We start from the raw sequence: 14,518 nt of genomic DNA, 5'->3' as shown, positions 1-14,518 counted from the left end.
AGAATATTCAGTTTTGATCCTAGAGTTAGTTCAGTGGGCCCGGATGTAAGAATTAAAAGTTTGGTCTAGGTAATATCCCTATCTTGAACGAGGGATCCCTTCCCTTTGTTGGGATTCGAGGTTCTTTTAAACTGGGTGTGGTGCATCGCACCCGTCTGAATCCTCCTTAGGGTCAGAATTGGTCCTGAAGTGGATATTCTCTTGAATTTTGATCGATAAAATTATCGTAGCATTTTCGTAACCCCCGCAAATCCTTATGGAAGAATCAGAGGCGAAACTGTAAATTCTAATCCCTCGAAAAGGGTTTCAGCGCGATCTTCACCAATAAAAAAAAACTAAAAAAAAAAAAAAAAACAGTCGTTCCTCCGTTCCATTCTCACCCCCGGTAGCGGTATTGTGGTTTCGCCGTGTTCAGAATTCTAATAACTGATTGCATTAAACAAGGGAATATTGGCTAAAATAATGAAGTTTATTACTCTGAGCTGGTGTATACAAAGATGTTTTAAAACGAATAAATGTTCAATTTTCGATAGGGGAGAAGATGTACCGTGTATAGAAAATATCGAATGTTGATTCATTGTAAAATTATTTTTATCCTTAAAGAAACTTTGGCTTCGTTTGTTCACCTTAATTTTCCTCTCCCCATGGCAACATTAATGAAATTAAAAAAAACCAAAAAAAAAAAACCGAACTAATTTTGCTTTTGCTACATTGTATGATCAGTGATTTTTAAATTTTCTTTTCTTGATTTATTGAAACGTCAGTGCCGAGTTCTTTAAACTTGCACACACGCAAAAAAAGCGAGTTAAACTTCATTCGAATTTCGTTCCGCTTTATGTTGTTACAAAATACGAAAAGTGATGCGATGTACTCGTTTTATTTAATCGTACTCGTTCCAGTATACTGGCTGTTTCTGTAACAAAATGTATAGTGCAAATGATCATTTGGCAGTTGTGGTTGCATTCATGCAAAAAAGGTAATTTTTTTTAGGAATTTAAAAATATATATATTAAAGATGACACCTTCACCTAAATTTGTGAAGATTTAAAGAGCTGCACCTACATTTCAGCTTCATCTCCGCACACTTTGACCTGCACTCAGGTGGCAAATCATTGCGGATTGATACAAGGGCTTTGAGCTACGTAATTGTAAACAGAAGTTTCGTATCCAATGAAAAGCAACTCCATATCTTGCTGTTGAAGAACCGTGTATTTTGGAGAAAAAAAGTTTCTGAGGAATCTTTGACTGGATTTTTTCAAAGTTTTGTATGTGTTACTGAAGAGTATATTGTGTTTTAGTGTATTTGATCAAGATGTGAAATTATGTGAAATGTGTTTGTGTTCATTAACGCAAGCAAAGTAGCGTTGATTTAACACCAACAAGCTGATACCCTCGATAGCCATAACATCGTCTTCTAGTTTGTACTGTGGATTTTAGGCTTAACTGCACTGTGAAACGGCTTAGTTATGATAGTGCTAGTTATTGCAGAGATTTTAAACTGGCAGATGGCTTGATGGCCACTGAATGAGTGCGATAATACAGAATGTCTACTTTCACTACGGGCAGGTGAGTAATATTACCACTGTATGATCCAAAAAGCATTAAAGTGAGTAGTTCTGTTAGTACATCAGAATTCTTTTTGACTTCAGTTTCATATAGCCTTCACCTGAATACCGAGCCATTAAAAAAAAAAAAAAAAAGGAAAATCTGATATAACTATTAAACACGCCACATAAAATCTTAATTCCATTTCATTGAAATTACTGTACTTCCAGAGTTTCAGAGAGCTGCTGTGTGCTAATTGGAAATTGTGACTGCCATACCAGTTGTCCATAACAAATACTAAACTTTCCATAAACTTTTTAAAATTTTGTTTCATAAACGAATAAATTCACTTCGAACAGTTGTCTTTAGGTTTCCCTTATTTATTTATTTTTTTACTTCAACCGAAATTTAGAAATGTATGAGTGACTGACTGCCACAGCTGGTTTACTGGGGTACTGACATAATTGTTTAACAAACATTGATTAGTCATTAAGTATAGATAATTTTGTCGATACCAGATTACTTCGATTGTGTATTAATTTTAATGTGTTGCGAATTTAATGAATTGATTTTGCAAGCAGAATAAAAATTGAAATCTTGAAAGTTATACTTGGTACCAAATCTCAAGTATTCATAACCATGGACACGTAAGTAAATGTCAAGTTCTGAGAGCTACCTAAAAAAACAAAAATTCATTTTAATCATCACCTTTGGTTATTTGTTATTCATTTTATCAACACTTCTGTGTAGAACCTATGTCATGATGTTTATCCTGGTTAAATCCAGGTGCACATTGGGCACACCTGCCTTATGTTGATTTGGATTTCATGTAGTTTCTTTAGATGACTTTCTGTTGTCCCCTAACTGATACACAGAGCTTTAATTGTGCATTGTGTACTTCATGTTGTTTGCTCAATCATTTTCTACTGCTAGCTCACCTCTCAATATCAGTTTCCCTTCGATGATTGGAGGGATATTTCCGGTTACCAGAATGGGGGAGAGAGAACACATTCCATAATCGGGATATCCAAAAAATATACCTTACTCCAAATGTGGGGCAAAGCTTCATATGAAATATCCATGGCAGTATAGTAGTTATGTCAATCACAAGATCAGAAAGATTATAGTAAAATCTTGTTGTTATCGAGACTTGGAGGCTTGAGGGCTTTTGTGTAGGGTTTTTTGGGTTATTATTACATTTCTTCCTCCTACAGAAAAAAATGAATTTTAGAATCAGTGTTTTGCAAAAATATTAAAGAAATGCTAATTATAATTCTTCAAGCCTTTTATAATTGTTATGGAAGCATCTTGGTTACATGTCGTATGAGGTATTATAAATAAAATTAATTAATGATGTCAATAAGATAATTATTGTTAAAACTGTAACTTCTTTTTTGTTATCTTGGCATTTCCTTTCCGCCATTAGCATTAGTAGAGGCATATGATGTAAGAAAGCAAGCCTATACAGCATCGGCCAAAAAAAAAAAAAAAAAAAAAACCTTCCCATTTCACCCATCCATTTGCTCCAAATGTTTGTCCAGTTCTTCCGTGAATCTATTTAAGCTATCAGCTTCCACAATGACAGGTGAAGTTTGTTCCAATAGTCAACCACTTGGTGGCTAAAGGCAAATTTCTGCACAATCTATTCTGCAACTTTCTTAATTTGAATTTATGCTCCCCTCAAGTGCATAATCTCAGCAAGAGGAAGAATCCCATCAGCGTTCAGTTTACTCAAACTATTCAAAGCCTTATTCACTTCAGTCAGATCATCTCACACATTCCTAGTCTCCAGAGCTACAATTTGCAGAACTTAAGCATTTCTTGGTAACAGCAACCTTTTTTCCACTCACTAATTTTGTTGCCCTTCTCTGTACTTGTTCCAGCAGCTCTACATCCTTCCTAAAATGAGGCCTCCAGACCTGTATGCAGTACTCAAGGTGTGGTCTGACCATTGCATTATACAAAGGGACAATCACCTCCATCTCTCTGCTAGCAAAATTCCTGTATATCATTGACAGACTTAATGAGCTGCTCTGGCAGCCTGTCTGCACTGCTCAAAAAACTTCACATATTACTGCACAAATACCCCCAGGTCTTTTTCATTCTCCACTTCCTTGAGTGTAGTACTTCACAGTTGGTATGTTACTCTGGGGTTACTGCTACCCATATGCAGTACTTTCCATTTGTCAATGTTAAACTTCAGTTGCCACCTCTCAGCCCATCTGCCCAACATTTCAATATCCTGTTTTAACGTACTGTCATTAACAACCCTGCTAACCTTCATATTGTCTGAAAGCTTGGACATTAAGCCTGATATACCTTCATCAATATCATCGATAAATATGAAAAACAACAATGGGACCAACGGCGAACCCCGGGGCACTCCACTAATAGCATTAGTCCACAAAGAGCAGTGTCCATTGATTACTCTGTCTTCTCTCACTCAACCATCACTATCCATAGTGACAACTTGCCTTTAATGCCATACTGATCCAACTTGTACAATAGTCTTCCGTTTACAATAGTATCAAAAGCTTTCCTGAAATCCAAATATGTGATATCAAAATAATTTTTTGCATTCAGTTCCTTTGTGACCAGAACATAGTATCCAATTAAATTGGTCAGACAAGACTTCCCCTTAACAAATCCATGCTGGGTCTGAACTATAACTGCGGCCTTGTCTAGATGATCCTGCAATGCTTCTTTAACCAGTGACTCCTCCATTATTTTCCCCCCAACAGAAGTTAAACTAACAGGTCTGTAATTACTCGTGTCATCTTTCAATCCCCCTTTGTGAATACATTTGCACATCTCCAGTCCGTGAGGACTTCCCCTGAGTCTGAGGATGCCCTCATAATCATTGCTAAGGGCCTGCTTACTTCCTTTGCTGCCTTCTTTAATATAACTGGATAGATCCCATCTGCCCCAGGTGGCTTTCTTATGTTTAACCTCAACAATTTTTCCTCCACTTTACTCTCAGTTATTACAAAATCATTTAGCTCCTGTTAGAGTTTGATAAGATTCTGGCCTCCACTTCCCTACAAAATTCTTCATTTGTGAATTTAAATGCAAAATACACATTCAGTTTGTCACCATCAATATCAAGTGGACCAAACGATTCAACCCTTCCCTTCTAGAGTTGATATAAATAATGAAGTCTTTGCTGTTCATTTATGTTTGGTTTCTTAATAAAACACTACAAATGAAAGTTATGTATGTATGTAAATTAAGATTATAGTTCCTTACTAGAGTTTGAAGAGTAACAAATAGAAATAAAGCAAAATAAAATAAAGAAAAACCAGTATCAGCTGCGTAGCATAACAACAACTTATCAGGAACATAATAAAAATTGTGTTAAATAATTGTCTTGTAAATTTGGCATATTGGCTCCTTAAGTCTTTAGTGATATTGGTGTTTTATTTTTTATAACACAACCCACAAATTTGAAAGATTGCTAGAACGTATAGTACTCTAATACTTGAGAAGACAGACAAGACTTGTTGATGTTGGACTTGAATTTCTGTGTTATTTATATTCTTCATATATCTCTTCTGTGAACAGAAGAGATAAATGAAGAATAACAAAAATTAATGAGTTTAGGATTGACTGTCTGATGCACTTGTGCAGAATAGTTTGGAAGGACGATGAATTAAAGACACTAATAAAAGGTTGCACAAATTCAAAAATATAGAGCCATTGGAAATATCTGTAGAAAAGGCGTGCAGCAGAAACTGAAAGTCTACATGACAGGGAGAGGAGTGCATTGGTAAGAGAGAATCATTAATTAACCTGACTGTTTTCTTGTGGATAGCCTGGGAATTTGAAAGAAAGGAGCACCACCCTAAGATGTAGAAACAGTATTTCATGGCAAGCTGAATTTGTGATTTTACAGAGTTAGCAACTGGTTAGAAATATTTAATTTTTTTTATGAAAACCCCAAACACTAGAGGTATTAAAACCTATAGTACTTATAGGTTTTAATACTTATACTTTAGGTTTTAATACCGTGCATGGGTTGGAAGGCGAGAAGATAAAAGAAGATATTTGTTGACATTAGAGTTGAACTTCTGTAAATTGTAATTTTAAGGAAATATGTATGAAGTTTGTTCCAGAAAATAGAAGTTGAATGAATAAATGAGGAAGAAGAAAAGTTGGTTCTGTGAGTTTCAAGTTGGACAGTAAAAGGATGTTAACTGGTTGCGGCATGTGTTCGGATTGCTTTGAAAGAGAGAGCGGGAATTATAGAATCCAATTCAGAAGAACAGTGCCCATGGAAGTATCTGTAGAAAAGGCATACAGAAGAAGCAGAATGTCTATGAGACAGAGAGTGAAGACTGTTAGAGATGAGTCATTAATTAGTCTAACTGTCCTTTTTTTAAAGGAATCTGGAAGCCTGAAAGAGGTTTTGGGGGCACTGCCCCAGTTGTGGGAAAAATACTCCATGGTAGGACGGATTTGTGATTTGTACGGAGTGAACAGTCTTTTGGAAGAAAAGTAATGCCGAGCGTGAAAGAGAATACCCAGTTTTTTAAATTCAGAGGAAGCAGTATTTGTGATTTGCTTATGCCAAGAATGATTAGAAGTGAGGATAATCCCAAGTAGAGATATGTGATTTTGACTAGAAATCTGAGTATCATCGAAGATAAGCATAGGAGCAGAAGAATCCTTTTTTGTGAGAGATAAGACCGGACTGAGTTTTAGAAGGATTGGAATCAACTAAGTTATTACTGCCCCACTGGACAATTACCTGGAGATCAGCATTTAAGGAATTGGTAGTGGATATTCGAGAAGTTGAAGCTGTTTGAACAGGGCAAGGTTTCTTAAACTGGATAGTGGAATGAAATGTGATATCATCAGCAAAACTATGGATAGGATTTGTGGTCAATGGAGAAGGTCATTAATATACAAGAGAAAAAGAGTGGGAAAAAGAACAACCTTGGGGAACACTGACATTAGTGGAAAATTTAGAAGACAGAGAGCCATCTCCCATCAGCTACAGTAAGTGCTCAGAGAGAAAATTGGATACCCAATTATCAAAAACAGTTGGCAAACCATAAGATGGGAGCTTATTTAAAAGTCCTTTATGCCAAACACGCTAAAAAGCCTTTGAAATGCCAAGAGCAACTGCTTGAGTTTCACCAAACTTTTTCATTGAATTTGTCCATAAATGGGTAACATAAGCCAGAATATCACCAGTGGATCGACATTGACGGAATCCATAATGGCAATCATTGATCAGATGGAAGGTTTAGATGAGTTGATTGTTTTCTCCATTACTTTAGAAAGATTAGAAGTGAGTTAATTGTTTTCTCCATTAGTTTAGAAAGATTAGAGATGATTGCAATGGGACAATAATTGGATGAGAGGGATTTGTCACCCTATTTAGGAACTGGCTGGATATGAGAAAATTTTCAAGCAGAAGGAAAAAGGCTTGGAAAAAGGCGACACAGAACATCAGTAAGTTCAGAAGCACAGGTTTTGAGAACAAGTGGAGAAATACCATCGAGACCTGGAGCTTTCTTAGCATCAAGATTGTTCAAAATCCTAACATCCTTTTGACGAAAGACCACAGGAGGCATTGAATGGAATGTACTGGGGTGAATGGAATGTACTGGCGAAAGACCACAGGAGGCATTGAATGGAATGTGTTGGAGGCGATTTACCATGATCATTAATACACAAGTTGGAAGAAAAAATGGATGCAAGCAGGTCAACTTTATCCTTAGCTGAAGTGGTGATAAAACCATAATGTTTAGATGGTTCTATTGTTAAAGAAGTAATGCAAAGTAGTCTATGAATTTGTTAAAGGTAGATCATACCTGACCACAAGGCAACTGGATGCAAGGAATAAAGGGATAGGTTTGTGTTAAACTTAATTTTGGTGAAGCCATATACTGCATTTAGATAGAGGTGGGAAGAGAGATGGGCAAAAGTTTCGGCCAATAGCTTTGGCAAGAGATGAGAATGCTCGGCTACCATTTGGACAAAAGCAAGTTTTCTACTCTTAAACTGTTCGAATTCTAGTTTGGACTGATTAATAACTGCTTTGCAATTGTTGTGATCTTTGGTGTAGTCAGAAAATGAACTTAGAGATTTGGATACGAGCCAATTACAATATGCGACATTCTTCTCTTGAACAGCCTTAGCATTTATTGGAAAACCAAGATTTTATATGAACGATGAGTTAAGGTGGAGTGTGAAATAAAGGATTCCATTCCTACAAGAATAATTTTACTGACACAATCTGAGCGAGGTTTTAAGGTGGAGTGTAGAATAAAGGATATCAAGGATATCATTCTATTTTAAATGGGACAAGTAGAAATCCAGAAATTATTATTTAATTTTTTTCCTATGTATTGCAAAGGATATTCATATACAGGCAACCCCCCGTATAACACAGTACTTCTACAACACGGTTTCGCTCTAATACGATTGATAAATTGCGGCAATCCTTGCACAGCACGGTACTTATATAACACGGTTAGAGAATTGCATAGCGGCAAACCGACATAACACGGTATTTTTGAGCTTTTGTGTGGGGAAAAATGTGCTATTATGTTGGTTCAACATTTGCATTCTTTTTTGTGAATCCCCACTGTTAACTCACTAGTCATTATGCAAAAAAAAAAAAAAATAGCAAATTCCTGTATTTTTTTTTGTTGGGAAATCCCCGTGTTAGTTTCTGTGCTATTGAACTTATTATTATCATTAGCCATATGATGCAAGGAAGCCTGAGACTTATGCTGCACCAGCCAAAAAAAATTTCCAAGTTGCCCAGGGGGGGGGGGGAGAGGTAGAAAGGAATCCTCAAGAAGAAGAATGATGATATCGAGCTAAGGACCCTGGATGTGCCAAGCCCATACTCACCAGATGTGAGCCCCTGGGTTAAACTTGTGCTTGTTTGAGACCATAAAAATTTGTGACTTCAACCTAACTACTGTGTTATACGAGGATTACCTGTATTGTATATTTTAATGCATTGCAACAAACAACAAAAACATGTTGTTTGTTGCAATGCATTGATTGGATGAATGAATGGGCCATATGATATACATGCGGAGAAGGAATGTCGGTTTAAGCAGTGTGTATACAAAAGACTTTTTTCTTTTCTTTTTTTAGTGTCCGTAGTCTAATGAAGGCCCTTTATAATATCACTCGGTCATCTGTCACAGCATTGTATCTCTGGAACCACTCAACCTGTTGACTCAAAATTTTGCATGGGTTTGTACATCATGTGGGCCAACATAACGCCACATCGATCGCTGTTGACAAAAATTTGTCTGAGAAACTGGGGGATGAAGTGTGGGGGTGGGGACAAAAATATTGTCGACAGCCTATAGCTTATTATACACCGTTGGAAAGAGCTGAACGAGTAGATTTAAAATATATTTTTAAAATTAAAAATGGCGGCGCCAGACAGGAAAATGTGAGAAATTTTTTTGTGTTTCCCCCCCTCTATTTCTGTCGCTAATGGAGCTAAAAATTTAAAAATCACATTAGCTATGCTTTATTCGATGCTTATCAAGGGAAAACTATTCTGATTGAAATCTATCATTTACTTTTGTTAAAATTAAAAAAATATTTATTGCACTTCGATAGCACGCTGCTTTGTACTAAGTAACTCTCCTTTTTGTGACAAAAACGTTGCTAAATAGTTAGTTAATAATTCTATAAAGGTCACTTATAAATTTTGCGATGAGAAGTATATTTTAACAATTTTCAAAGCTGGATTTGTCCCGGCAAGGAGGTACTCAGAGAGCCAGTGTTGATTTGGCAGTGGTGGGGAGGCGCCTGCACAGAGTCTTGCATGGCCCTCACCTGCCAGTCGCTTCTCCCCCAAGGCTTTCAAATACGGAGGATGTGGAAAGGTCAGGGAATGACCACCGCATATCTCCGGAGCAATATGGCCATAGTTGCTAATGCTCCTAAAAAAAAAAAAACCAAATCCCCCAAGGCTTTAATCGCTTCTCCAGGAAGAAGTCGGTGTCGCTTCTCCCGTTTTCATTAGTTCTTCAGTTTTAGGCCAAGCCGGGGTACTAGAAACTTTTTTTCAGTTACCATAAAGCTCTCTATTCGAGATATTACACTAACGACCATTCTTGACTACAGACCCTTCGTCCTGAGTGCCTAGCACTCAGTTGTACCCTGGTACCCTGTGTTGCAGTAGTGACAACCCAGTTATGAAGTATAACTTCACGATATGAGAGATGCCTGATGGTGTGCAGTGATATAGAGGTAGAATGACTAACGTATAGATTAGTGCAAAAGCATCATTTTAACGTAGTCATCTACCAAAGTAGTTAAATTAAATTAATTAAATTAGCATTGTTTTGGTTTTCTCATATTGTGAATGCCTTCACAACGAGTTGCCATGGTATTGTACTACCTTGAATAAGTAACACTTCACCATTGGAGAAGATCACTGTTACTTATTCTCAGTGGATACCACCACCCAGAAGGCACCATTTCAAAGTTTGTTGGTTTCTCCTTGGTAGGGTGGGCAGGTACTCTGATGTTGCAATAGTGACATAAGGACTATAAAATATTTAAGGGCAAAGGCCTCATGTTACAAGTTAGAATTACTAACATATAGGTTATTGACACCAGGGTACCTGCCCACCCACCGAGGAGAAGCCAACAAGCTTTGAAACGGTGCCGTCTGGGTGGTGGTGGTATCCAATGAGAATAAGTAACAGTAGTTTTCTCCACTGGTGAAGTGTTACTTATTCGAGGTAGTATAGTACCGTGGCAACTCGTTGTGAAGGCATTCACAATATGAGATATAACCAATACGATGCCAGTTTAAATAATTAATTTAACTACTTTGGTAGATGGCTACGTTAAAATGATGCTTTTGTACTATATTGTGAATGCCTTCACAATGAGTTGCCATGGTATTGTACTACCTCGAATAAGTAACACTTCACCATTGGAGAAGACTATCGCATATCTCCGGAGTTACTTATTCTCGGTGGATACCACCACCCAGACGGCACCCTTTCAAAGCTTGTTGGCTTCTCCTTGGTGGGTGGGCAGGTACTCTGGTGCCAATTACTAGAATGACTAACCTATATGTTAGTCATTCTACCTCGTACACGAAGCCTTTGCCCTTAAATATTTTATAGTCCTTATCACTGCACACCATCAGGCATCTCACTCTGATGCCAATTACTAGAATGACTAACCTATATGTTAGTCATTCTACCTTGTACACAAAGCCTTTGCCTTTAAATATTTTATAGTCCTGATCACTGCACACCATCGGCCATCTCCCAACCCAGTTATGAAGTTATACTTCATAACTGGGTTGTCACTATTGCAACACCAGGGTACCTGTTCACCCACCGAGGAGAAGCCAACAAGCTTTGAAATGGTGCCGTCTGAGTGGTTGTATGCACTGAGAATAAGTAACAGTCTTCTCCACTGGTGAAGTGTTACTTATTGGAGTTAGTACAATACCATAGCAACTCGTGAAGGCATTCACAATATGAGATATAACCAAAGTGATGCAATTTAATTAATTAATTTAACTACTTTGGTAGACAGCTATGTTAAAATGATGCTTTTGCACTAACCTATATGCTAGTCATTCTACCTCGTAGCATGAGGCCTTTGCCCTTAAATATTTTATAGAAGAAGAAAACATTATTTACTATGAAATACATAAATGTTACAATTAAGTCAACTTCTCAGAAGGGTGCGATATTGCTACCCATATACTAAGAGTTTCCAATATTCAAATAAAATAAAACAAAACATACTAGAATAAAAATACAAAACCAAAACATATACCCTCATCAGTGCTGGTTTTAGCATTAGAGTTAGCATTAGTAGAGGCATATGATGCAAGAAAGCAAGCTTACACAGCATCAGCTCAGCCAAAAAAAAAAAAAAAAAACCCTTCCTATTTCACCCATCCAGTTTGCTCCAAATGTTAAAATGTTTGTCTAGAATTTATTCTGCCTTGAATTTATTTAAGCTGTCAACTTCTACGACAGATGGAAGTTTTGTTCCAGCAGTTAACCACACGCTGGCTAAAGGCAAATCTCCACACATATATTCTACAACTGTCTTTACTCATTAGAATTTATGTCCCCCTCAGGAAATTACTGTATTTCCCCATGTATAAGACGCACCTTTTTTCGAAAAATTTGGGGGTCTAAAAACTAGGTGCGTCTTATACAGTGGTTGTAGTTTTTTTACTTGCATTTCTCGCTTTTTTGCGCTTGTTGTCTTTGCGCTCATTGTTTCGCACTCATTACCAGTATATTAGGTTAGGTTTTGCCACGTTCTGCCCAGAAATGGCTCCGAAAAGATTTTCGTACAGTGCTGAATTCAAGTTAAAAGTGATCCAGTTTGCAAAAGTGAATGGAAATCGTGCTGCTGAACGTAAGTTTGGTCCTCCTCCAACTGAGAAAACAATCCGAGACTGGCTACGGGAAGAAGAAACCCTACTGAAAATGCCACGGCAGAAGAAGGCCATTAGAGGCAAGTCAGCAAAATGGCCTGATTTAGAGACGGAATTGAAGATATGGATTGAGGAGCAAAGGGCAATTGGAATTCCTGTGTCCACAAAGATGGTTCAGCATGAGGCAAGAAGACTTGCTGATGAAAAAGAAGTTACTGATTTCAAAGGAGGACACAATTGGTGCTTCAGGTTCCTGAAACGGAATGGACTAAGCATGCGTACACGCACCAGACTTACCCAAAAGATGCCCGAAAGCTATGAGCAGAAGGTCCTTGAATTTCATTGTTTTGTCATTCAATGTCAGAAGACATCAGTTTGAGTTGGGACAGATTGCAAATATGGACAAAGTCCCCCTTCAATTTGATGTCCCAAGTAACAGAACTGTTATAAGAAGGGGGTGAAAACTATCTGTGAAGACAAGTGGACACGAAAAGAGCCATTATTCAGTTGTTCTAGCTTGTTGTGCCGACGGAACCAAGCTGCCTCCTATGCTGATTTGCAAACGCAGAACAATGCCAAAAGAAGACATTGCTCGAGAAGTGATTGTCCACGTTCATAACAAGGGTTGGATGGATCAGGATGGGATGAAGATCTGGTTTGAGAAACTTTGGAGCAGAAGACCAGGTGGGCTCTTACACAAACCTGCCCTATTGGTGCTTGATCAGTTCAGGGCACATAACAAAAAATACAAAGATTGCTGCAGAGCAAAAAACAAAACTTGCCGTCATACCTGGAGGCTTGACATCCCAGCTTCAACCACTCAATGTCAGCATTAACAATCCCTTCAAAGCTGCCATGAGAGACGAATGGAACCAATGTATGAAGTCTTCTGGGGACAATTTGACACCAGCAGGAAGAGTGAAGAAACCAACTATAGGAGAAATTTGTACCTGGGTGAAAAGATTGTGGGATAATATCGAGATTGAGATCGTTGTCAAGTCATTTAAGAAGTGTGGCATTTCAAATGCCATAGATGGAACTGAGGACGAGGCAATATATGAAGACAGTGATTCGTCATCAGACACAGATATGGACAAGCTAATGGATTGGAGTTTTGACAGTGATGAGTTCTATGAATTTTATGATGAATAAAACTTGAGTTCAATAACTTTATGTAATAGATTTTTTTTCAATTTTCGGGCCCCAAAATTAAGGTGCATCTTATACATGGAGAAATACGGTAATCTGGGCAAGAGGAAGGATCTCACCAGCATTGAGTTTGCTCAAACCATTCAAAGCAGGCCTTATACACCTCAGTCGGATCACCTCGCAGGTGCCTAGTCACCAGACACTGTAATTTGCAAATCTTAAGCCTTTCTTCATAAGAGCAATCCTTTGTTCCATTTACTAGTCTTGTTGCTTTCTTTGCTCATTCCAGCAGCTCTACATCCTTCTTGAAATGAGGCCTCCAGATCTGTACAGTACTCAAGGTGTGTCCTGACCATTGCCTTATACAAGGGGAAAATCACCTCCTTATCCTGCTAGAAAAATTCCCATATATCATTGACAAGACACCATGAGCTACTCTTGCAGACTGTCTAATAATGGAATATCAGACAGTATAATGGTGGTAGATAATGAAATTCAGAAAATTTCATTATCTACCACCTTGAGTGTAGTACCACACAGTTGATATCAGCATGTTCGGGAGGCAACTAGAGGGAGTAATACTCTTGATTTGATTATCAGCAGTGATTCTTCATGCATTAAGAATCTGCAGATAAATGAACCACTAGGTGGCAGTGATCACAGTGTGCTGAAGTGGGATTTACTCAAAGAGGTAACTACCATTAGGGGTAAAGGGAAGGGTTATTGCTTCCGTAAAGGCGACTACGATGGACTGAGACAGTATTTAAATTCTATACAGTGGGACCAACTGATGATGTTACCAACAGCAAATTCAAAATGGGAAGCATTCAAAGAACTCATCTTGGAAGCTACTAGGCTTTACATACCAACTAAGAAATATTGTTCAAGGTTTAGGCCAAAATGGATGTCAGATGAACTAATGAGGCATATGGCAGAGAAGAAAAATACATGGGATACATACAAATTAACACATGACACAGAAGCCTATGATAGATACAAGTTGATATGCAACCAAGTTACAAAGGAGGTTAGGCAGGCGAAGGCAGAGTTAGTTAGTTAGTTAGTTATTTGGTTTTTAGGAGCATTAGCAACTAAGGCCATATTGCTCCGGGATATGCGGTGGTCATTCCCTGACCTTTCCGCATTCTCCGTATTTGGTGGTGACGGGCTCGAACCCCGGTCTAATCAAGAAGCGTGTGCTACGCACTGCTGCTCCTTCCCACCTGGCTACGGAAGTGCCTGCGAAGGCAGATTACGAGAAATCCTTGGCAAGGGATGCAAAGAAAAACAGCAAAGAGTTCTTTACTTATGTAAACTCTAGAAGGAAGGGGATGAATCAGATTGGTCCACTTGATATTGATGGGTCAACTGTTGATGATCCTGCTCAGGTAGCTAACAAACTAAATGAATATTTTG

The 14,518-nt window shown here is 38.0% G+C and overlaps 1 protein-coding gene across 2 annotated transcripts in view; it reads left to right on the top strand.

Annotated features, from left to right (window-relative positions):
- Positions 1-1,255: 1,255 nt before the first annotated feature.
- LOC150082063 (uncharacterized) overlaps positions 1,256-14,518 on the top strand; it is a 562,503-nt gene continuing 549,240 nt past the window's right edge. For both annotated transcript variants that reach the window (XM_090379088.1, XM_090379087.1), the window contains exon 1: positions 1,256-1,566. In XM_090379088.1, coding sequence (XP_090235214.1) covers positions 1,544-1,566 — 23 coding nt within the window. In that variant the 5' untranslated portion in view covers positions 1,256-1,543. The remainder of the gene's footprint in view (positions 1,567-14,518) is intronic.

The sequence above is a fragment of the Mastigoproctus giganteus genome, chromosome 8 (assembly GCF_048544385.1).
Source record: "Mastigoproctus giganteus isolate SK-2022 chromosome 8, ASM4854438v1, whole genome shotgun sequence".
Lineage (NCBI taxonomy): Eukaryota > Metazoa > Arthropoda > Arachnida > Uropygi > Thelyphonidae > Mastigoproctus > Mastigoproctus giganteus.
This window is presented reverse-complemented; position numbering and strand designations above follow the sequence as displayed.